Raw genomic sequence first — 25,742 nt, forward strand, 5'->3', positions numbered from 1 at the left:
GCATGTTATTAGCCCCACATGTTCGTAGCGGGTCCTCTCTTCAGAGGATACCGCTGTGATAGCTTTTTCGTATAGCACGTGCCTCTAGGCCCTTGTGTTTCAAGGGCTCCGGCGAGGCAACAGTGCTCCAGCTATTTTTACCATCTCGTATATTTTCAATTTTATGTCATTCTTTCATGATGGATTTTAATGTTCATAGTATTCGTCATTAGTCATCGCCATAATTTTATATCACGTAGATTTAATGCACTTTACAGCAACTAATTTTAGGCCACTTTACAGCCAAGTCACATCTCCATAATACATCGTCAACATCACCACTTGTCATGGCGCTCTTTGGCCACACCTGGCCCTTGCGCCATTAAACACCACATATCATCATGTGAGACGTGCGACAAAAAAGGGTATTCCACATCTACCGTCAAGGCCGTGAGGTGTGGCACTGGCTAATACTCCCAGGTTTAGTTCTAGTAAACAAAAATACCGAAGAAAGTGGATGAGAAAACGGCGCCACGGTAGCTCGATTTAAGAGCATTGCACATTTAATGCGAAGATGTGGGTTCGTGCCCTACTTGTGGCCAGTTGTCTTTTTGTCCACTTTCTATTAATTTATTGTTTGTTTAATTCATCAATAAGTACATGTAATTTCCCCTATGCTGTCATTGTCCTTGTTTGCTGGCTTCATATTGTCACGTGGTGGTGACGTTAAGAACACAGTGGCAATACTGCGAAAGGCAAAACTAGATTTTATTGGGCGAACCTGTGCCCACAAAACAGGCTACACTTATAGCACAACGAAAGCGGCGAACACAGTCGGCGATCGTCGAAAATCTGATCAGCGAGGCAAGCGCGTCGGCTTTTATACAGCAGTCGTCGAATGTTCCAGACTAATCGTTCGGACCCGCACGCCTTCCACAATGTTCTACACCATTCGCGTCACGCGATGAAATCGGATAACACAACGTTCGGCGACAACAGACAGCCGGGTAGAAGCATCGATAACTTTCCAGAAACTTCGGATACATGCAGGCGCGTCCCGCGCTGTGCGATTACATTTGTTAGGTGGCGAAACGTGGTCGCCCGATAAAGATAAGTACACGTGTCAATATGATGTCTTATTCTGCAAGTATTTGATTCATGTTGAGTGTGTTGCCAAGCTGCTGCGAAATAATGTTCCTCTGCTCCAAAATAGTGATTTTGCTACTTCCTAGAGCTGCTGCATAACGCTTTAGCCTGCTTCCACATCCTCTGCTGTTACACTGGTGAGCTGGAGATTGCAGGTTTGATCCCATCCGTGGCCGCCGCATTTTGACGGCAGAGTGAAGAGCTGGCGGTGTACTTAATTTAGGTGTACCTTAAAAAGCCCAGGTGGTCAGAAATAATCGGAAGCTCCTGCTATGGTGCTCCTCGTAATCGGATTGTGTTGAATCTTTAATTAGGCTGCTTCCACCCCTGTAACATGCATGTTATAATTAAGGACATGTTGGAATACAATAGTAATATGGCTTAACATAAAAGTATTCATTCAATGTGTGTAGGGACAATGTGTTTAGCGAATTATTTATAAATATTTGTGAATCGTTCGGTACTCGCGTGGTTTTGTTGTATACCCCTTAAATTTTATTTCTTTCAATTTGTGTAGGAGGCACAGGCTTACTCTGAAGAGAATGGGCTTCTTTTCATGGAGACGTCAGCCAAGACAGCAATGAACGTCAACGATATCTTCTTGGCCATTGGTGTGTATTGGCTTTCTTTTATTAGGATGTGTGGTTCATGTTAAGGGCTTTTGTTCATGCTTAAAGGGACACTTAAGGGAAATACGAAGTCCACGCAGACTGTTTAAATACCATTCCAGAAACCTCTCAATGCTTGTTTTGTGCCAAGAAAGACTTTGTTTACGAGGAAATTGCAACTGAAGGGTTCGAATACCTTTTATCGCATTCCAAATCTGCTGCCACTGAACTTGGGGAGTGGTGTTGTTGCATACACTAGCATACGCCATCACCACCCTTTGCTGCCGTCGGTGAGTAAAACGGCGCCTGACAGACGGCGGTACCGAGCCAAGACAGAGCTGCGGACTCGCCGCTGAAACTGCTTTTTGGTCAAGTGGCATAGGCCTTTCGGGCATCCCGCGTCATCACATGGAAGTTGAATTCTTCGCTACTAGCAGTTCGCGCAAGTTTTGCAAGCCAGCAAAACCAGTGCAGCACTATGCGATAGCTACTTAAACACTAAAGCATGGGTGGCTCGGAATCGAGCGAAAATGCAACCCTTCGACTGCCCGCGTCGTTGTCAGGGTTATTTCAATGAGTACTTTTTTCTGAACGTGAAATAGAACAGCACAAGTAGCATTCTATTTCGTCTCGTAATACAATACAAGGATGTTTTGTGTAACGAGTGGTTGAGTACTAGTGACAGAATTTAACTGAGGAGTGCTTTCGTCATTGGGCAAGTACTTGAATGTTCCGGGCCAGTCTAATAATCTCCTGCATATACATCAATCTCTCGATTATTAAGGCTCTGTTCGTGATAATATTGACGCCTTAGAGGTTCTCAAGCACTAATCTATCACTTCAGCTTGACTTAATATTTGCCATTAGTGTCTCTTTAATTGACCAAGAGGGCATGTGACCGTACACATTCGGATAAGATTGATAATTTAAGTGAATTATCCGGTTTAAGAGCAGTAAACACATTTAGAAGATAGTTTAGGCTGCCTCACCATGTTTGCATCCCTTTAACCCTTTGAATCCTAAATCTTCAAGGAATGCATCCTCGCAGGGTCCAATTCTATTGATTTAATTTCTTCAACGTGACTTATTTGGAAAAAGCTAGTAAATAATTGTTTAGGTCACATTAAAGCTGCAAAAATGTTTTTGTTTGTATGCAGTCCATATTTACTTGCATAATGATTGCACTCGCTTAATGATCGCACCCCTGAATTTTGTCGCCAAAATTCGATTTTTTTCTTTCCTGCGTAATGATCACACCCCGAACTTGCCGCAGCGGTATGTCGTGTGCCAAGTCTAGCTAATGATGATCGCGCTTACCATCTGCCGAATGTTGTCGAATGCTACACGAACGACTCAAGACATACCAAGCGGTCTGCTTGCACCAAACAGATTCTTAAGCCGATGCCCCATTTCATTCCTTCCATCACTTTCCGCACTTCCATGAAAAAAAAAAAGCTACAACCAAACTTGCCTTGGCTTTATTATTTGCAGGCTTTATAATGCTTGTGGTCAAGAATGAAAAAGGTGCCTTCCGTTCCCTCTCATCTGCATTTGTGGACACGCAACAAATCGCGAGCATCAACGATAGTAGCCACGTTTACATTGATACGTTAGAAGTGTACACTATTCATACGCAGACGCTTGTAACACAGCTAACATATTTGTCCACCCTTTGTGGAAATGTGCCGCATTAGGATAGTGAAGACAAATGCTACAGTTTTCGCAGCATGCCCGCCATGTCACTGCCCGCTATGTCACTGGCAGCTAAGCGCACCTATCTGTCCCCTCAAAGTGGACATGGCTGCGTTGTTGCCGTAAACTTGCAGATAACAATATTATTCATTACTGATACGGAAGAAACTGTTTCAATGCACGTAATATACTCGCGAGAAAAAAAATGTAGTTTGCCGCGTTCGGCTTCCTCTGCCGGCCGCAATTTTTGTTTTGCTGTCCCGCGCTGTTACAGCAGCAGCCGCCTGTTTGTTGACCTGTTGCATCCCGGAGCAAATGGGGGATGAAAAGTTTTTTTTTTCTTTTCACGAAAAATTTAAGCTGCATAATGATCGCACCCCTGAATTTGCTGCAATTTTTTTGACGAAAACGTGTGATCATTATGCGAGTAAATGCAGTATTATAGAGCTTATTTTTCAAATATGTGGATTAACCAGCGTACCATATCTTTCCGCTTATCTTCCGCTGCACATAAACCGCACCCCCAGTTACAACAGCTAGCAAAAGAATATATATGAAATACAGTCGACTGATTTTTTGAACCCTCAAGGGAACGTAAAAACGTCCGAAAATTCGGGCAGTCCGACAAAATGAATGCATGCAAAAAAACTCACTTTTCTTTTTTTCTCGGATCTAGAGGTAAAGGGCGAAGTACCAGGCTTCTGAAACCCTGCCAAAGCATCAGTGAAGTGGCTATAAAAAGAGGTGTTCAAAAACTCTGTGTGCAGCCGGTGTTATTGCTGCAGTGGCTTGAAGAACTTGTTGATTGTTGTTTGGACGGCGTTCCGGTTGCGTGCGATCATACTCGCCTCGATCTGAGCAAGGGTCATGTCAGCACTGTACACCGATGAAAGAGCCAACAGTGCTCGCATCAACTCGGCGCTTGTAGGTGGCGCGGGCATTGGCTCCTCATTTTCAACATGGGAGTCTTCTGAATCCCCCACAACCTGACTATTTCCTCGTCAGTCAGTTCTGCGCGTTACTAACCGACGGTACTGCTTTCCGCGCTTCGATGCCATCGGCGAGGACGACGAAGACTGAGTGGGGGCCATCGAAGGCAAGCGAAATCCTCAAGTTGCGAACAGTGGAGTTTGCTGACGAGCGTCGAAGCACCTAGGCCTAGTGTCGCAGAGCACACTTGACACAACAGCACAACCGCACACCACGTTAGCCAAAACGTGGCCTGCGCAAACAAACGAGATCGTGCCACTCCGGAAACTCCGCCGGAGGCAGAAGTGCGGCGATGAACATAGCGATGAATCGGTGTGTGACGGCTAAATTCGGCTAGTTGTGGTTCAAAGCGGTGATATGCTTGGGCTGCAAGTCGATTTCCTTCGCAAGGGCGCTGCGCGAGGAGCCAAAGGACTTTCCGTCGCGTTAAAAAGTCCGGAAAATTGAACGGCGGGGGGGTTCGAGGGTCCGAAACTTCAGATGTCCTTATACATTGATTCTATGGGGCTCGTGGTGGTGCCACGAAGACGTCCGAAATATCAGGCATGTCCGAAAATTTGGGCGTCCGAAAATTCAGTCGTTGACTGTATATGTAATGAATAAAGAGGCCTTAGTATTGATCCCTGCAGGACACCATGCATTATTGTCTGTGTATAGGAGATGTTATTTGTTCGTACGTATTGGGACCTATTACTCAGATAACTTTTCAACAGGTTCAGTGCAATACCTCGAACTCCGTAGTCACAAAGCTTAAGGAGAGTACCATGATGTGGTAAGGGAATTAAGGGAATACTAAGGGAAGTGGTAAGGGAATACACAATCAAAGGGCCTTGCGAAAATCTAAAAATAGGCCGAGCGTATTCTTTACATTCAATATTAACACTAACAGCGCTTGTTGTTTTGTGGACCTATTTATAAACCCATACGGTGAATCAGCAATGACATTGTATTTATGCAGAAAATTGGCTATCCTAGAATTAATAACACTTTAAAAAGTTCTTGATAGAACAGGTAATACCGAAATAGGTCGGTAATTAGACAGCTTATTTATGTCACGACCTTTATACATTGGAACCACTCGAGCCAATTTTTATTTGTCCGGAAAAATACCTGTTGACAACATAAGGTTTATAATGTATGACAAGACATCGCATACATCGGTGCATACATACTTTAGGGGAATTACATTTATATCACCATTATGCCCCAAGGGCCCTGTAAGAGACATTACATGATGGTTGGGTGCAGGGGATAAAACAAAATTGGTGAATTTAGGCCAGATGTATACAAGTCAGTTCGTGAATATAAGGCTTGATAAGTAAAACAGCAACGATGCGTAGCAGTACACACGAATTATCCTATAGGTTAACATCAATGTGTGTGATTTCTTCGATGGCAGATTTGAACTCTGCAGGGTTGGTGGTTTCAGTCACACGCAGTACGAGTAGAAAATGATTGATGAACTGGTGTGGTGCGGGCATGCGGAGGGACGGAGGGATGGGTGCTGCGTGCATGATGAGTGTTGGATGAGTTTTGCGGGAACAATCAGTTCACTTTTAAGCGAAAGACAGTGGAAGAACTTGTGATCAAGATTTAGTCGAGAATTTCTGCAGCAATGAGCCAAGGCAGGTAGATCAAGTTGTGATATTAGTGCCGTGAGGCTAGAGCTGTAAGAACAATCACTCAAGATGAATCTAGCAGCTTGGTTCTAGACTGCTTCGAGTGTTTTAATTAGGTTTAATTGGAAAGGCTCACATATTGCACTTACACAATCTAGTTTTGTATGGGCTAGTGTGTTGTGTGCCAAGAGCTTAACAGATGTTTTATACATTTTCAAGAAAGGCAATTACGCAGATCATTAGAGAGTTTTAGTTTAGGGGACGCAAGCGGCTTGCGTACGCAAGAACTAGGGGCAACGGTACTGCGCATGCGCAGACCGCTATATCTACTTGCGTCCGTGGGTTCTTTGGCCGGCCGAAAACATCACTGCCCCTAAGTGGTCACGTTACCCACGTGACTCTCTTGGTGTAGGAGAACTTGCGAGTAGCTAGCGGGTAGATAATCTTAATAAATCTTTCGCCAAGTGTCGACAGACGTCGTTATATATATATATATATATATATATATATATATATATATATATATATATATAACGACGTCTGTCGACACTTGGCGAAATATAGAGAGAGAGAGAGAGAGAGAGAGAGGGGGGGGAGGTTTAGCGTGTCCGGTACTCGGATAAACGCAGGCTGGGGCGTTGGGGCGGAGGCATGAACGGGAGCGGCCTGCATGGTGCATCCACCTGGCGGCGCAAAGCTCAAACAGAAAAAAGCAGCTAATATTGCTGTAACCAAGTATATTCTACTTCGCTGCTGGTGTAAATTTTCGGCACTGGCGTAATTGTGTTGCTGCCAAAAATTTATACCCACAGCAAAGTAAAATACACTTCTTTACTGCAATATTAGCTGTTTTTTGTCTGTTTGAGCTTTGCGCCACCAGGTGGCTGCACCATACAGGACGCTCCTGTTCATGGCTCCGCCCCAACACCCCAGCCTGCGTTTACCCGAATACCGGACACGCTAAACCACTCTACTAACTGCTTTTAATATAAATAGTTTGGTGTGCTTCACTTCATATGCTTGATTTCATGTTTTAAAAAATGATTACGCAGCAAAAATCGGACGTTGATGGCGCTTGCAAGCGCATGCGACCTGTCCACTGTGGCTTGCGTTTAGGGCCGCTAACCTATAACGTGTTCCTGCTTGCGTACGCAAACGCACCCAAGCGCTAGGGGCCCCAACGCCTTGCGTCCCCTAAACTAAACCTCTCTATTGACATATAGTGAATATAAGTGGACCCAATATGGAACCTAGGGTATGCCAGTATTAGTGAACATAATTTTAGAATGAATGCCTGAAATAATTGCTACCTGCATTCTGTCTGTTAAGCAATTTTGTAGTAACAGGAGTGCTGGGCCGGTAATTCCTAATGATTCAAGCTTATGAAATAAGATACAATGATGCATTTTCACAAATGCTTTCATTAAATCCACAAATACAGAAGCTGCATAATTTTGCTCATCGATAGTGAGTTTTAGTTGATCAATTAGTGCAACAAGAGCAAGTTCAGTCAAGTAGCCTGGGCGAAAGCCATATTGGAATTGTGAGAGAATGTTAAATTTTGTAAAGTAATTAGTTAAGCATTATTTAATAAGTTTTTCAATTTCCTTGCTGAAACAAGGTACTACAGTCGGGGTGATTATTGGAGGTTAGAGTGGTCATCTTAAATATATTGGGGTAATCCTGCCTTGTTTAAGTTCCTGTGTGAAACTGCTCAATTCAAACATGATGTTGATTATGTCTGCAAGGATATCAGTTATTAAGGGTGCAACTAATTTTATATGAGAAAGGGGTAATTTATCAATCCCAACGCTGGTGTTCTCACCTTGTTTATAATGTTTAGAACTTCCTGGGATGCAATTTGAAATAAAGAGACTGTGGCAGACGGTGAGGCATGGCTTTGTCATGCACAGGTGTCGGTTGTTCACTGCTAAAGAAGAAATCAGCAAACGCTTAAGCTATTTCTTTGGCAGTTGTAAAAACATTGCACTGATGAGCAATTTCTGTTGTAGTTCTGTGATTGTCATATTTAAGGAGTTCACAATTGCCCATTTCTATTTTACGTTTTTACCGCATTCTAAAATTTTCCTTTTGTACCATGTTATTTTTTTCCAATGTGGCAGAAAGCTGGTTAGAAAACTTTTTGTACAATATGGCTGTGTTCTTGTTAAGTGCCGTATTTACACAATTGTAAGTCAACCTCTTTTTTTTAAATTTGAAAATCTGAAGTGGGGGGGTCGACTTACAATCGAAACCAAAACCTGGCATCACTAAAAAGATGGACCAATGGGATATCATGGGAGCTACAATGTAGTTCCAATTTTGTTTGCTCTACAGCCCCACTCGTAGCTTTCCGCTATGCCGCGCGTTTGTTTGCTTTTCGGTAGGGTTTTTCAACATTTTTGAGTTTTACAGAGCACACAGCACTCATGGGGGGGGTGTTGATAGGTCATGGAAGTGCCGTTGTTCCATTTGCGGTGGCACCCCTAGAACGGTGGCACTTGCGGGGAGTATCGATAGTTCATGGAAGAGCATGCACCGCTCGTAAAGCCCCTTAAACTTGGTAAAGCAGTGCCACGCTTTGAAGAATGCCGCGTCCTCCTCGTGCGCTCTGGCCGAGGCCGACGCCGCAACACTATTGGCCTAATAGCACCACGTGGGCCCTCGCGCCATGCATCAGCACCATTTTTGCTAGAGAAGCGACTATGGAGTGGCGAAGAGCGCATGTTGGTGCCATTGCTATGCTCGAGCAGTGTAGGCGGCGCCACGGTCGAGGAGGGAGCATGAAAGAAAGGAGAAACGAGGAGTGAAGGCAGAGGAGGAGAGTGTCGCTACTTTACGAAGTTTAAGGGGCTTTAACCCTTTGAGGGTCGAATTACTTTGAAAAAAACTTTCCCAGGTGGTCAAATTACTTTATTGCGGATCTTGAATGTACAAAATGTATTAAGTCGGGAATAAATAGTCAAAAATAATTAGGAACAGTATTTTGGTGTCGGCATCACTCAGAACTGCAAAATGTTCAATAGTATTTTCGAGCGTGGTACTCCTTGTAACACGGGTCTACGCACAGCGCCTTATCGCTCTCTGCACACCTAAAATGCATGTCCGTTCTCTTGAAGCGAGAAGTTGTGTTGGTGCTCACATGCCAGCTCACATGCCATCTCTGCGTGCGGCTGCCTTGGGCAGAGGTCTGAGGCACCCTCTCGAGTAAGCGCGGTGCCGCGAAGAGCGAGAATACCTCGCGAACGGCGCTGATAAGCAAGTGGTGATGAACAAGCTAAGAGCAGTGCCAATCAAGATAGAAATAACTTCCGCCGCCCCTGCGAGAGCGTGCCGACAAAGAGAAAAACCACGTTTCGCGCGCCTCCGTTGCGATCACGCGGCGGAACCGAAACCGCGTTGCCACTGAGAGCGAGAATACCTCGCGAACGGCGCTGATAAGCAAGCTAAGAGCAGCGCCAATCAAGATATAAATCAACTTCCACCGCCGTGCAAGAGAGTGCCGTCAAAGAAAAAAATGACGTTTTGCGCGCCTCCGTTGCAATCACGCGGCGAAACCGAAACCGCCAAAGGGGCGTTGCCGCAGTCTGAGCGACGCGCTGAAGCTAGCAATCAGCTCTGTTTATCTCCCCAAGAAGGTAGCACCAATTTCAAACGCATCTTTTAAGTGCTAAGAGGTGGCAGCACCTCCCGATGAGCGCTCATTGTCATTATGGCGCGAAATTTCAAACGGAGGGTCGGAACCGTACCCGTACGGCAAAGACCTTGCGGGACAGAAAACCGCCGCCGTACATGTACGGTGAAAACCGTCAAAGGGTTAAGTGCTCGCGGCTCGCGTTTTTCTCTTTCCCTGTAGCTTTTTAGTTTCATGCGTTCAATTTGACTGCCGGCCACAGCTACTTCCGTGCTTCCTCAGTCGTCATGAGTGCTCAGAGTTCACTAAACATTCGGCGCTCGTTCACAGTGGCGTTGAAGAGGGCTGCCATCCTTTACGCTGAAGGAACAAATAACTATGTAGAGGGGCACAAGTTTGATGTTTCTTAATGGGTGGTGCAAGTGTGGCGACGGTGGCGAAGCAAAACTTTCACCTGTGACGGCAAGTGAAGAGGTTTCCGCAGGCCGAAATCGGGACGCTTTTCGGAGCTGAAGGCCAAGCTTGCAGCGTACGTCGCCAAAATGCATGATTGGTCCCTGCCAGTGATGTGCGACTTGGTCGTGAGACAAGCCTGGATCTTCGCCTTTTAAGGACCTGCTCCGCCGTGAGTACGAGTGGCTGGCGGCAGAAGACCGTGAACTTACGCCAACCGGACATGTCAAAAGAGCCTTCCGGGCGGCTGTGTGGTTGGGTGCTATGGCGTGGACTTGTGTACGTATGCAAATACGGAATTTCGCTGGATGGCGAGGTGCTTTGGGACCGTAGCAGCAATGACGATGGCAGCACTAATGAGGAATGTTTTTCGCTAGAATAGCAGCTTGGGCTTGTTGGTTTTCCATCCTGCTAGTAACAGCGCAAAATGTAGACAAGAGACGAGACAAGACACCACAAGCGCTGTGGTGTCTTCTTGTCTCATCTCTTGTCTACATTTTGCGCTGTTACTAGCAGGACTAATGAGGAGTAGTAGTCCACTGACCATGCCAGCTACTAATAAATTTTCATAATGAAATGCGCCCGCGGGTATGCTCTTCTTCTTTTTTTTCCCCATGCCACACGTGATATAGGAGGGGGGGATCGATTTACATTCGAGTTGACTTACAATCGTCTAAATACGGTGGTTGTCGCTTGCTTTTTTTTGTGAAATATATCCTTTTTGCACATTAAAAACTAGGAGCTTATTCGTTATCCATGGATTCTGAGGTGGTACGAATTTCTTTTTGCGTTTAATTTGATGGGAATGATGATAGAAACAGGACTTAAGCATAGACATAAACAGTGATCATTTGTAGAAAAGATGGGGTTCCATTCAAGATTCGACACGGCTTCAAGGAATGATTGTTTGTCTAACATAAATCCGTACATGAGGTACATGATTTTTTTGGAACCATGAGTATAATGAAAGTTTAAAATTATAAGATAGTGATCAGTTATGTTGGTCATTAGAACACCTGCATCTGGTGGATATGCCAAATTTGATGGTGCATGGTCAATTAATGCACCTATGGGGTGGTTAGCACATTGTGTTGGTATCTTAAACATTCATCACCAAAATTGTTAATCAGAGTAATGTAAAGCCTTAGTAGACATACTGCCAGCAAAATTAATGTTGATGTTGCCTATAATTACTCCATTTTTGTTTTCATTTGCTAGCATTCCCATTACATTAGAGAGCAGCACAGAAATTGATTGCTGATGAAGAGGGTGAACGATATATGCAACCAATTAGAATTTTGTTATCTATGTTAAGGAAGCCAGCTTTAAGTTCAACCCAAACATCTTCACAATTAATTACGTTAAGTGCAAGATTGTTCCTTTGTTGTGTGATATCAGAATATATGGTGCTGCGCCACCATGGTTGCTGAACAGACGATTGGACTATTCAGCAACAATATAAGAAAAACGGGAAAGGTGTTTATCGTGGTCACTCAACCAAGTTTCAGATACTCCGATGACTGGAAATGGGAAGGTGTATGCAGAAAGATTAGAAAACTCATGAAAGTGCTTGTGCAGACTGCGTGCATTCGAATGCAAGACGGATTGCTGATGATTTGAAAGACTACTGTTTAACTGGTTAGCTGTGAGATATGACGAAATTTTGAGATTTGCCTAGGTGACAGGCATGGTGCAAAGGTAGATTGTCTATGAGAGATCGAATTCAGTTGGGATGTGAAAGATCTGGCTTTTGGTTGTTTTCCGAGCCTTGATTTGACAGTTGTCTATCCACAGAAATCTCCAGTTTCTCATTTTCTTAGGACACAAGGCTTAGGACACAAGAAAGGAGAGCTTTATTTTCAAGTGCTAAATGTTCAGACAGGGTTCTTTTGTTGTTGCAAGGCTATTATCCTGGCAGTCTTGCTTATCGTGCTTTCACGATGAACTCTGCTTTTTTCATTCTCAAGCTGAAGGTAGCGATGACATTTTTGTTCTATTTTAGTAGGAACCCGATAAACAGTAAGATCGGTGGCTGTTACTGGGCAACTAGTTCTGTTGCCAATAATTCGTACGACTGTTGCACAGTCTCTCCTTGTGTGCAAGGAATGTCCTTAACCTTGACATTTTTCAGTCTCAAGTATTGCTCGAGTTTGAAAGCTTTCCTTTGTGAGTGTAGTTTGTTTCCAAGCTTGGATTCAATTCTCTCATTTCTTTTTGCAAGCTCCGCATTTGTAGACATTGTTCACCGGTCAGACCTAGAAGACTCAGCAATACAACGCAAGCTTGGCGGTGCAAGTTAATACAAGTTCGGCAACAATATCTGGCAGCTGCTGCAGCAAATGACGATACAAAAGCATATTACTAACCTGCAGATGCAAAGAATGTTGGTCAGTGAGTGTTGCTATGACCACTACCGCTGCCAGAATAAGGTGCCATTGCTGTTGTGCAAGCGCAAGTGCAGCGCTGGTTTCAGCAGCACAGCAGATTCTTGATCTGTGCACCTGGGGAAGGCAGGGACACACATGGAAGCAAATAACTAGGTGTTGATCACAGGAAGTGGAAGAAGACACTCGCCTGCAGATGCAAAGAATGTTGGTCAGTGCATGTTGCCACTTCCACAATTGCTGCCAGAATGCAAACTAAATTATTGCTGCCAGGGTTTGCGCAGCAGCTGGACGTGATGCATACCATTGTTGTGAACCTGAAATTCCCGCGAAAGCAAATGCTGCTTTTTGACTATTTCAGTGCGCCTTATGCTTGGCATGCTATTTAGAGTTACAAATAAACATTTTATTTTTCACTGCCTAGTGCAAGTGGCAATTTTGGTTTCAGAGCTACAAAGGTATGTTTGGTAGTCCTTTTTTCCTTTCTTTTCTTCTTCTTTTTTTTTCCGTGTTTACAGCACGCCAGATATAGCAATGCTCACAATAGGATTTTTCTTTCTTGATATCGTTATAAGTGGCCTGCACTGTGTGCACTCGGTGGCAGTTGCTGGTCGTTGTTTTCGGGCTTTTGTAGTCTATGTAGTATGATGTGGGGTCTTCTGCTTTGTAAACGGTCCTGCGACACGTATAGACTTGATTTAGAAGGGGCAGGGGGCATGGCTGTCACGTGTAAAATGGCAAAAGAAAACCTTGACACTAGCATTTTCAGTTCAATTAACTTTTTGTGTACTAAGCATGACACAGAAGTGCTCTAAAAAAATTTATCAGCCAAGGTGGCAGAGATTTGGTGGAAATAGTGAAAAAAGTGTTTTTCAAGCCACATTATCTCTGGAACAGTGCAACTGAGCACTGCCATCTTTGTCTTGTCAGAAGGTGCATTTGTCTGTCTTTGCCACTTCAGCTCTCTGCTCCTCACAGAAATAAGTGTACAAAATGCAAATGATTGAAGATCATTCTGAAGTCTCCGTTTGGCTGTGCCCGCCATGTAATGCCAGCCCGCTTCGCCATTGGTCCGGCGCTTGCTCCATATGGCTGTCATCTGCTCTTTGCACCTTGTGAGCTCTTGACCATCTCAACATCTTCCATGGTTTGGTGAGTGCCGAACTGGCCACCACACAAGCATCGCAGAAGTGCAGCCGATCCCTCCATTTCTGGATGTCTCAGATGAACGCCTAAGTTCTGAGCATTGGCGACACCGATGTCATGCATGAAATCCTTGGACAGCCTTTTGAGCATCGGTGCTTGGGAATTTGCTACCAAAAACATCTCGCAAGTACTCTGGACCCATGGCTAAGGATTTTGCACACTGGCACGTTGAACTTGACATTCATGCACATTGTGTGCAGACTCTCTGAATCCTTGGCTAGGCATTTCGCACATTGGCACCTTGGCCTCCGCGACCAAGCACGTCGCACACCGAAGTCGGAAAACCTGACTTCGGTGTGTGATGTATGTGAACAAATTTTTCTTGATCACGGTCTTAAGCTACAGTGCAGGTCGGAACATCCTTGCTTTTTTGTTTATTTAAATTTGCTGGCACCCCAAGTGTCAAGTCTGGTGTGAAAGGAAGAAGAAAAATAAAAGGCACATTTTTGCTTAAAAAAAAAATAGGAAATGTCACATTCGGCTGTGCTTACAATATTCGATCAACAAACCTTTCGCTGCATTCCATAGGCCCTCGTGAAGTTAAAAGCTGAAAATGTTTTGCAATACAATATTTTGAAAATATGGTAGCTGGTGCAAATACTAGACCACAAAAGAACAGGGGAACCTCTGAATAAGTGTTGACTTACAAAGGCATGCATGTTTAAGCTGCATTGCTTCCCATTTACCGGTGCCTTTCTGATGTGCAGCAAAAAAAGGAAAACGCCACTGAAAGCCTTCGTTCAGTGACTTCTCATTCTTACAAAAAAAAAAAAAAGTTGAATGCGGCAGACATTATGCGGGTGATGGTGAGAGGTAAGCCTCCCTTCTACACTAAAGACAGCAGTGAACTCGGCAGTATGCAAATACAATTCTCGGACCCGCTGTACACGAGTTTCGTGGGATATTATGCAACATTTGGACTGAAACCTGGTAACATGCCCTTCACTAGACATGTGCAAAGACAGCCACGTGATGCCATGCCATGTCAGCATGCCATACTTTGTGGACACGCGGCAGATTAAGTCTAAAACGGGATATGCGAGCTGCGAACTCTGCTGCACTGACAGCCATACGCAGGCCCCGGCCGTGCTAGAAGAATAGGCTTGCCGACCCGCACCCCACCTTGGTTGCATTACTGTGAGCTTGCTCCCCTCCCCCATTTTCCCTTGCTTGCATGGAAAGACTGTGCTCATGAAGCCACCATCCTTCTTGGCTCACCTTGACATGTTTTTCACCTGCGCCTAAAGCTTGCAGCTCAGTTCTTATTGCACTTGGACATGATACGGAACATTGCACTGCTCCGTTTCACCGGTCACTCTTGGTCTTGCAGTGTGTGATTAGAGATGCGTGTGCAAACAGTCCCTTGTAATTTAACCATTAGTTATCTGTGACCACAGAAGTTTCCTTTTATTGCCTTGATATTCTTTCGCAGTAGTAGTGAAATTTCGTTGCATTGAAATCTTGTAGAAACACACTTTCTTGTATTGAGGTCTAAATACATGGTGTTCTATGGACAGGAAGTTATAAAAAGTTAAATACTAAATACATGGTGTTCTATGGACAGGAAGTTATAAAAAGTTAAATACTAAATACATGGTGTTCTATGGACAGGAAGTTATAAAAAGTTAAATACTGTTATATTGAGAATTTCGTTACAGTATTGAAGTTCATTATATCAACGTTTAACTGTATAACTTTGAAATGTTTATGGTGACCTCACAGAAACATTGCCAATAAGTGTTCATCAAAATCGAGAAATAAAATTTCGAGAACACATAAGCACTTCTTACGAGTTGTGAATGCAAAAGCACTAATGTCCTGTTGAATGCCGCTCAGTGGTCCTTCTAGTTTTGAACTGCTCGTGTGCAAGCGAATGTGTTGAGACGCTTGCTGCATTTTGATGTGGCCTTGCCGAGGCGCAGTTAGAATGCACGCAAGAGCTTGTGCAGACAAGGAATGCGCGGTTAACACAGGCTTCCAAAAATGAGGGTGACGGGCTGTTGCGGTGATGCCCTCATTGCACAACACATGGCTCGCTACCGGTGCACCATATGCTCCCTTTCACTCGCTTTGCTTCGTCAAGTGCACTCATGCCATGGCGTCGTAGCCATTGGGAACCCTGTTGAGGAGTGCTTAAGACTTGGCTTTGCAGCCAATGGCAATTTACCTGCCGTTTTGCTGCTACGGACAGATGCCGACTTTTTCGCTCAATGACCTGTTCAACTCCTGCATCAAAAGGAAGACTATTTCGAAAGCCACATCACTGCTTAAAAGTGTCCTGGACCACCCCTCGGCCTTGGTGAAAAAGGTCACCACAGTCTGCAGATAAGATATGCTGCTGTGAGCATCTCGGCCAAATTTTGCAGTTGTGTGTGGAGTGTTGCGCCTGCAAGTGGAATGCGTAGTCGCCTTTTATCACTCTTTTCAGCACAAGCCTATTTCTCTCTTTTTGGGCTGCAAAATTTCATCATACAGCAGATTCCCATATGCGGCGGCTATTGGCTAATAGCTAACATGAATCAAGGGTGTTTGAATTAGCATGCTTTTTCCTGCTATTATTGTGTACATTTATTGACGCAGTTTTAATACACAGGCTGAAGTGAAAATTTGAGTTACAAATTTCGATAGGACTTGCATACTTGTGGAAGTACGACTATCTGACTATTGCCGACTGTCATCTGCTAACACTAGGCCATGCCCAGCTGTGTAGGAATGAAAATTTGGCCACACTGCTTATCAGTGTCGTAGCCGTTGGGTCTCGCTAATTTAAGTTAGTTCTGAACACTCAACTAGCCTCGTACCGTGCAGAACTTAAGGTCAGACCACATGTACGCTTGCTCACTCCTGATCGCTCTTGGCTAGATGCCTTGGCAGACATTGCATCGAGCTATTGACAGCGCTTCAAAATGAGCAATTTAAATGTGGCTACTATCTTTCAATCAAGCTGGTTCAGGACAAAGCTGGTCCACACTATGTAGTACTGCCAGACTGGAGCACGAGTGTGCACTCCAGCCCTGTCGTGCACATAGCAAACGTTGCGCACAGTTGTGTGTAGCTGTGTATGCTACGTAGCGTAGATACCATGGCCACTAAAGGGTGCCGTGACGAGTGCACTTGCCGAGCGCGCGCTGCAGCTTGCTGAAGACAGCAGCTTTCTCTGAGTGGTCTCTATGGGTGACACGGCTCCAGGCACGTGGTGAGCTGGCCCAAGGACAGTCTGACGGGAACAGGTTATCTGCTTCCCGAATAGCACACCTTCAAGGTGTGTGTGTCACCATCATGTTTGAATCTAAATACGAAGCTTGTTACACATTCCTTTCAACGCTAGTACACAGTCAAGCATCCATTGCTTACCCGATGTGCAAGCTGCCAACGTACTCGCACAAGTGAACATGAAAACCTTTCATTTCGCCCTTGGAAATTGTGTGATCACCGTAGAAACAAGGGTGCAAAAGGAAATGTGCCACTCGCGAAAGAAACATAGGGCTTGTCGCATCACCCTGCATTGGCCGTGATATGCACGCTACATAGCAGTGTGGCCCCAGAGGGGCCAAAAGTCATACCTAGGAGCCATGCTTTAGGTCATGCGTCACTTCCAGTGAGCAGTAATGGCGGTGTATTTTTTGGTTTGAGTTTCATAAACAACTGTTTTTGCAAGCTTATCGCGACCTTTTCGCTCAAATTTCAGAACTTCAAATTTTGCATAGGGGCTCCTCTGTCTACATTGCCTTAAAGGGGCCCTGAACCACTTCTTATCGGAGTGGAGAAATACATTTTGGGAATACTTTGCCGTAAAAAGTGCTATACGTTCAGCAGAAGCAGTTATTGGCAATCAAACACGCCCATCTTGGTACCTCCACTCTTTCTTCAATGCCTTGCACTGTGAATGCTATGGCGGAGCGGGGCGTGCCCACAATGCTTTGCCTACTGAATGTCGCTGTGGCGTGCAGTTCAAATTTGATTTTGAATGTTAATGTAGATGTCACTACCAATTGTGTAGCGCCTATGATGTGTCACAAACTTAAGCCAAATGCGGCTGTCCTCGGTGAGCTGCAATGCACTCAGCCAGTGGACTTGTCATGGCACCCTGTGGTCGCCGCGGTGACTACGCTACATAGCAGACCACAGCTACATGCAATTGCAGTGTGTATGTGCAGCGTCTGCTTCATGCATGACAGTGTTTGAGTGCATGCTTACGCTCACATGCTCCAGTCCGACGATAGTATGTAGTGCAGACTGGCTTTGACCTTCACCAGCTTGAGCGATGGGTAGTAGCCACATCCAACTAGCGTGTTTTGAAGTGCTATCTATAGTCTACCAAGGTGTCTAACCAGGAGCTGCGAATAGGGGGTGCGCACTGGCAAGCGTGCGTGTGGTCTCACCTCAAGGTTTGTGTGCTTTGAGGCTGGTTGAGCATTCAAAACTGGTTGGGTACAACTTCAGAAAAAAAAAAAAAGCATGCTTACTCCTACAAGGTGGATGCACATGAGCCTGCACCAATGGGCGCACACTCTAGACTGGCATCACGAGCCGGACGGCCGGTCACCCTGCCGATGGAGAAGATGGCCACCGACTCACTGGGCGAAATCGTGTCAGTCTTGTGCGTCTGCCCCTAATCAGAGTGAACTCCCCAAACTGTTTGTGGTAGTCTATCATGCCAGAAATATTATTGCGAGCTTACGATCTACCATTTGTGCCGAAGAAAGATAGCACCGAGCATCGCTGATGCTATGCAAACTGGCGAGACTGCAGGCTTGCAAAAAGAAAAAAGAAACGTGAAAAGGAACGAAAAATAAAACCTATCACATTCTTGAAAATAAGTTTGTGACAACACAAAACAACAAAAATAGCAATCTTCTATTTAAAACAATGAAGTATTTTCTTTCCTGCTTTGATCATCTTCTTGCCCCAGGTTTGTAATGGTTTTGATCAATGTTTTTTTTTAAGTACTGATATAAAAGCTTATTCATTTTAATCCCAGAAAACAAGTAGTAAATGTGCCGTGTACATGTAACCCAGCGCAAAAGCCATGCGGAGCTGCTCCATTTCTGTCCTTTGCAATGAAGCTAAAGAGCAGACGAAGCGCCGCATTGTAGAAGGCACTGGGTTATTTTTCTCTCGCAATCCGACATGTGCTGTAGCATAGCAATCTTGAGAGCTCTTCCAAATCAGTAATCGAAATACAAAAGTCTTTATTTATACCAAGAATTACGCGTTTTCGAAGCACTGTTTTTTGAGCAGGACCTGACTAAGTTGAAATAGGCGAGACCTGACAGCTATGACACTGATAAGCAGGGTGGCCAAAGTATAATTCCTATATGGGTGGCCGAGCGTGAATGTGAGCCAGCTTCTTCCAGAAGTACATAATTATCAAAATACGAAAGCAAATTTTCGCTTACTTCATTTTGTTTATTAAACTTTGTCAATAAATATATAGTAACAGTACAAAGTGCACTGATCAAACATTGTTCTTGATTGGTGTCAGCCATTGGCCAATAGCAGCTGCATATGGGAATCTGCTATATGTTAAACTAAAGTGTTCAGAAAAGAGTGAGGAGCAAGCTTCTGTTAAAGAGAGAGCATTTGATAGAAAGGTGACTTTGCATTCTATTTGCAAGCTCCACACGCTGGGCAAGACTGCATAACTTGGCTAAATGTTCACAGCAACGTATGCTATCCGTGGACTGTTCATAAGCTAGACTTCTTAAGAAGTTCAAAATTTTGTTGAATTCCAGCTGGTCAGAATTTGAACCCTCCACAATAGTGTACCCAAATCCCCTGCGCAGTTGCAGAATGTTATGCCACACAATTTTTTTTAATCTGGTGAGATTAAGCTATCACTGTAATAGTTTTTCTTACTTGAAGCCTGCCTGAGAACTTTCTCAATTCCCACAAGCGTGCAGTGCATACAAGCTCTGGGCAAGACAACAGGAAATTTCTTCAGAAAAAGGGGTTGTGGGCTTGTTTCCATCTGTCATGCTATATGTAACTTCAAGCGTACTCCTGAGAACATCTTATCTCCAGTTGTACCAGTTGACTTCTGTTAATTCGACCCCGATGGGAACAACTAAATTGATTGAATTATCTGGCGGTTCAAACAAACAAAGATGCATAGGAAATAACACACCATTGATTCATTTGGCAGTATTTGCCAGAGTAACTAGTAACATGAACCCAAATCAAACGTACGCCGATGTTCTATGTGTTAAAGTAGAAAACTAATGTAGAAGTTACGGTGAAGCTCCTAAATAAAGCAGAAACTTAATGTGCACTCGTTTTTATTAGCAGGAAATTTACCCATTTGTTGTACATTGGCAGCTTCACTGCACTTTTAAAGTGCGCTTTGCCGCAATATGTATGTCTCAATAAAATGTATTAATGCTGTGAAGGTGGTTGTGGTTTTGTATCTGGTTGCACTGCACTGGCAATTTACAGCCCAATTTTTTTAAAAACGGAAGCCACGCATTAGAATTAGGTAATTACCGCAATATGACATTGTGAGCTGCTGTTACTGCTTGAAAATTTTCCTATGACAGGCCAAAAATGAGTTCAACTTTTTTTTTTTTCGCTGCCAAGATGGATGCTGCTGCTGCAGTCATATGGTTTGGGCTGCATGTGCGACGACCAGCCAAGTTTGAATTATTCAGCGAAGGTGAATTTTAGGATCAAAATAAAGTTTGGGGCCATAGAAATACATGAGTGCTGCCCAGGACCTTCGATGTGGATTGAATTAACTGCAGTAAAATTAACGGAAATATGCTGTAGTGTCGTGTAGTTACATGGTGTAACATCAGTGATTAGTGTGGCATTCATGGTACCTGTCACCTTGTCAGACATTACATTGTCTGGTGCAGCCTTGATAGCAACTAGTTGAGAAAAAAGTGCTTTCAGTGTTTTACAGTCGCACCGAATTATATCTGCTGCCTTTCCTTGCAGCCAAGAAGCTTCCCAAGACGGAGCAAGGCACTTCGGCTGTTGGTGGTGGGGCCAGTGGCCAGGGTCGTCGAGGTGTGGACCTTAGCGAGCACCCGCAGCAATCGGGTGGCTGCTGCAAGTGATGCCCCTCAGACCAGGACCCTTTCCGAGCCCCGCCATATTGCCCAGGCCCCACCCACCGCCACGAGCAGACCTTGCTGTCCCTGAGCACTGTTCTGTGGCCGAGGAGGGAGGCGCCGCTGCTGCCGCCGACTGTGATGACGTCGAGGATGGAAAACAGAGGCGCCCCCTTTTGTAGCCCCCTCCAATTACGTTTTTTTTCTCTATCTGTACATACGCAGTATATATATATACATATATGTATACAGACGGGGTGTATAGGTATATATACTAACTGGAGGGAGTTGCTGCACTGGCACACATCTGCGAGCGTGGACGATGAAGTGTACGCAGGCACACACACCCAACTTATTGCTTGAGGCGTGCAGCTCTGTTTTTCCTTTTTTGACCACGATCAGTTCCATTGTGACACTCTGGAGGGAAGAGATGGCCTGCTCTTTTCAGGCAGGGGCAAGCTGCAAAGTGTGACACATTTTATAGATGAATGCTCCCTGGTTTGTTGTGGGTCCTTTTTCTTTTTTAATTTGTATGTATGCTTGTGTATGGATGTCTCGCTGAGTGGTTCAGCAGTGATGTAGGGGAGCACCACTGTTAGCATAGCATGCCTGGTTGAACTGTGAAAGTGTGTGCTGAATCTTTTGATGTCACTCTTGGCATGCCCTTTCTTTTCCTTCATGAGCATGCAGGTTAGCCAGGCTCGTGAAGTTGAGTGTGTGTGTGCATTTGTCAGTCGTCCAGAAGCTTGAGGCGGCGGCCTTTTGTGGGGCAGGCTTTACTAGGGTGGGGCACATAGAGGATGCTTCGCTGTAAATGAGGAGAATAGGGCAAGGACAGTGGGAATGGGTTTTCTTGTTCACTTTATTTCCTATAGCTCGTTTCACGAGGACACACATGGACATGGCAGTTTTTTTTTTCTTCGTTCTCTGGCCCTAATCTCCTCTTGCTTTAGGAGCATTATAGTTCTTTTTAAACCTGGGAACAAACATAATGGAGCCTTGAAGGCCATAGCTATACGCTGCAATTTTTGTTTTTGCAATGTGCTTCAAAGATTGTTCTTTGAACCTGAATTATGTAAGTGCAAAAGAAAAAAAAAATGCCTGGTCAAACCAGCTGTGCAGTTCTCCCTGGTCACGTTTTTGACATTACCACTGCAGAAAACTTTTTGAGAAATACTGTTCTTCTGTAGGCACATTATATGTTTGTGAAATGTATGGCTTTGAAAGCCTCTACGGAAGGGACAAGTGTTATGTGCAGAGGTCAGAAAACATTGTCTTCAATCAATGACATTTGTCTCAAAGCAGGCCATTCAAAAGGGATCAGCAGTTAGCAGAGGGCTTCACAGTAGTTAATGCTGTGCTCACTTTGCTGCACACTGTGTTGCTGAAAAGACGGCAGATGCATTCACGTCTTCTTGAGCGCTATGCTCTAGCTTCTCTCTCCGTAGCCAATGGGCGTGGACTTTCAGCCACTGCACCAGTGACTTTTGTGGAGCTGCCAGTGCTTTGTACGTAAAATCAGCTGGGCGAATCGAATGAGCATCCCCTGGATGTGGCTGCCATTTTTTTTCCAAGATTGTCATTGTAACCACTTGTGCAGTAATGGACAAGTGAGTGTTTGTCTAATTTGGACCTGCCTGTTCTTGGGGAAAAAATGGCAGCTTCTCTGTTGCTTGTAGATAGCTCTGTTTCAGCCTCGCCTGTTGGCTTTTTTTTTTTGGTACAAGTGCATACTTGTGGTTGACATTGTCTACTCATCTTACGGGAATTTTCGTTTATGGCCACTGCTGAAGCATTGTAAGGCCCTAGGCTGGCCCGTGGCTATATACACAATGCTTTTATAAGCCTCATTCCTCAGTCAAGGTGTTAGTCTGCGCATTGTCAGACAGTATGCCTTGCAGTATTTCATTTGCCCTCCTTTTCACTTAGAAATGTAGGTATACTTGGAGGTAGTGCTTTGTTCGCACACCTCTTGTTTGCCTTTGTTCCCTCATGGCCAGGTGCAGTGGCATAGCAAGCAGTTTTTAAGAAACCGTGCGAACAGCAAGTAATCCAGGGATGTGCCGTTGACCTGTCAGAAGGAATAAGTTTATTGTGTAGTTATGTATACATTACGAGGCTCTTGCTGTGTTGTCTATATTAATTAATGTATGATGTTTATGCTGTACATAACGTTTGATATTAAAAATTAAAAGAAATTTTGAAGTGCACCATGGTGATCATGTGTATTGTTGCTGCAGATGAGTTTATTACGTTGGTAATTGTAGTGTACATTTCAGTATATTTTCTGGAAGCTGTTGTGCAAGTTGCGTGGACAAGCACAGTGCTCCAATTTTCTGGTAGTATCAGCAGGGTTTGCATTTACTGCTTCACAAGGTACATTAGGCTGGTTTCATCCAACATACATCAGAACCTCGTTCATATGTATTGGAGAAATAAAAAGTGAGAACAAATGTAATAACTGGGAGAACATTCGATCCATAGTCTCTAAAAAATTTGACAACTGTAGTTCACATATGCGTAATGCAAAATTTTGCACAGACCTTTGCAACATAAGATGCGCAGGTTTTGTGGCTTCAGCAAGGTACGTCTGCATTCCTCGAATTCGTCCTGGGCCAGCAGCAGCTTTGAGCGGGGCATTTTGGCAGGAAATAGTGACTTTCCCACTTTGTGCGAATCATTGAGGCATGAGACGACGTCAGCTAGTTAGGCCCGAGCGATCTGCGACACAGTCGTTTTCATATTGCATAGCTTTTTATGACTGGTATTGTTTCAACAGTGACTGAGAACCGAAAGAAAATCAAGTTGCTAGACGACACTGGAATACAATGCTGCCAAAGTGAAACATGATGCTCACTTTGTGCCACCTGCAGTAGTCAACAGCGGTGCATTTGGATTATGGTGTGCTGTATGCTTCCAACCGTAGTACGCCCCACACCCTGTGAAACACAAGTGAAGATGCTTATTCTAAAAGTGTTGGTGGTGATAGCTGTAAATGTGGTTTGCGACTACCCAGGATATTTGCTTGTACCAGAATGGAGCTGCTGTGTTTGCCTAGTGGCTTTGGTGTTGCGCTGCTAAGCATGAGGTCGCGGGATGAAATCCCGGCCAGGGCGGCCACATTTCGATGGGGGCAAAAGGCAAAAAACACCTGTGTACTTAGGTTTAGGTGCACATTAAAGAAACCCAGGTGGTCAAAATTCGGAGTACCCCACTATGGTGTGCCTCATGATCAGATCATGGTTTTGGCATGTAAAACCCTATAATTACTAGAATGGGAAACTGCGTGCGTGCCAGTGTTTTTGTGAGAGACGGGCAGGAGAGTATTCAATGGTGCGCTCATTGTGCCTTTCCTTGTTTACATAGGATTTAGTGGTTGGAAAATGTATACGATCGCAGTTGGACGATGTACTGAACGTTAGTGCCTAAAAAAAAGGTGTTTTCCGGAAACGTATGAACTGGTAAAAAATAAGCATGACTGTTTTCGGTTATTTGTGTTTTTGATCAACATTGGCACCGGGAAATCGTACGCAGTGGGATTGTATCAATGAGGCTCTGTTGTACAACCAACTGTGGAGCTTTGGTTATGGAGAAAACGCTCTATGTAGAGGTTCTCGTGCCAACAAGCTTGCAATCATTGCTGACCTATTGCTGTGTGGAAATGCTGCGGTCACAAGTTCTGATTTTGGGCTAAAAAGGTGGCATTTAGGGTTTTGAAGACATTTATCCACTGTGGTCACATAAGCGCCTACACACATTTATGCTTAGTCTGTCTGCAAGTGGCTGTGCCTGGCAACTTTAATGGCAGATAAGTACGTAAGCACCTTGAGGGATGTTGAAGAATTTTATAAAGCGAGCCAGTGTATGCGATTATTTGCCTTTGGAATCCCATTCCTAGCAGACTTCTGTGACATTGCAGAATATAGTGGAGCAGAGGCTGCAGGACATGGCACTTTCTGCTAACATGCAAGTTCAGAGGGGACATAGTGCTGTAGAGAGGAGGGGGGAAGAGGAGACAGGAGATGGGTAGAACCTACAGTTATGAAACCAGTGAATAATAGCATTGCCACTCTTGCAGTTCCCATACACGGGGAGAGGGTGGAGGACTGAAAAGGTGACGTGAGCATACCTGCCAACTCTTCCGAATTTTCTGCAAAATGTACGAATTTCGAGCAGTCTTGCGATTTTATGAGTCTTGCTTGAAATTTTATGAAAAACATTTTATTTGCGAAAAAGAAAGTGAAAATGTAGTAAAACTACACCCTGGTACCTTGCACCGCCATGAGAGGGCAATACGTGTGTGTGGTATCATCATCAGCAGCTGCAAGGTTGTAGTGACTTCTGTCGTATACTATGGGGTTCACGAATCCACATCCAAAGCTCCAAAGCTCGATCGTGCCGATAGCACCTCTGCAAACCTGTTGCCATGCTGTTGCCTTTGTTCACGCGGGCACGTGGGTTTGGACTTCAGTCAGCTTCAGTCGCTGCAGTGTTGGCGTCACCTTTTGTGTGACTAGCTGCCGCGTCGGACGCAGTGCAACTCTGGCCTGTAGTGGCTTCACAGTGCAATGGCGGGCTCGAAGCCCTGACAGCACTTCCAAGTGTTTTTGAAATCGAACATGGCAGAATTTCCGTGCTTCGTGCCGTCGAAGAAAGGGGGGAGAAGTTCGGATTCTGCACCATGTGTGCCTGTGATGTGAATATCTCGCATGGCGGCAAGTCTGACATCAAGGTCCACATAGCTTAAAAAGCATCAGGGATACGTGTGAGCTGCGGACAGCCAGCCAAGCCTAGCAAGTTTTGTATGCAGCGACACTGACCTTTCTGTGATTCATGCAGAATGCCTCTTCATGGCGTCTTTAATTGAACACAACATTCTGCTGAGTGTCAGCGATCATGCCGGACCGCTTTTCCGGAAGGTGTTCCCCAAGTGCGAAGAAGTGAAATGCTACGCCTGTGGACAAACAAAGACGACGTCA

General features: G+C 44.6%; 1 protein-coding gene across 3 annotated transcripts in view; it reads left to right on the top strand.

Annotated features, from left to right (window-relative positions):
- Rab5 (RAS oncogene family member Rab5) overlaps window positions 1-22,973 on the top strand; it is a 55,604-nt gene extending 32,631 nt beyond the window's left edge. For all 3 annotated transcript variants that reach the window (XM_050189943.3, XM_050189942.3, XM_055077420.2), the window contains exons 4-5: window positions 1,643-1,736; window positions 20,648-22,973. In XM_050189943.3, the coding sequence (XP_050045900.1) occupies window positions 1,643-1,736; window positions 20,648-20,769 (216 nt within the window). In that variant the 3' untranslated portion in view covers window positions 20,770-22,973. The remainder of the gene's footprint in view (window positions 1-1,642; window positions 1,737-20,647) is intronic.
- Window positions 22,974-25,742: the final 2,769 nt, after the last annotated feature.

Source organism: Dermacentor andersoni, chromosome 2, assembly GCF_023375885.2.
Source record: "Dermacentor andersoni chromosome 2, qqDerAnde1_hic_scaffold, whole genome shotgun sequence".
Taxonomy (NCBI): domain Eukaryota; kingdom Metazoa; phylum Arthropoda; class Arachnida; order Ixodida; family Ixodidae; genus Dermacentor; species Dermacentor andersoni.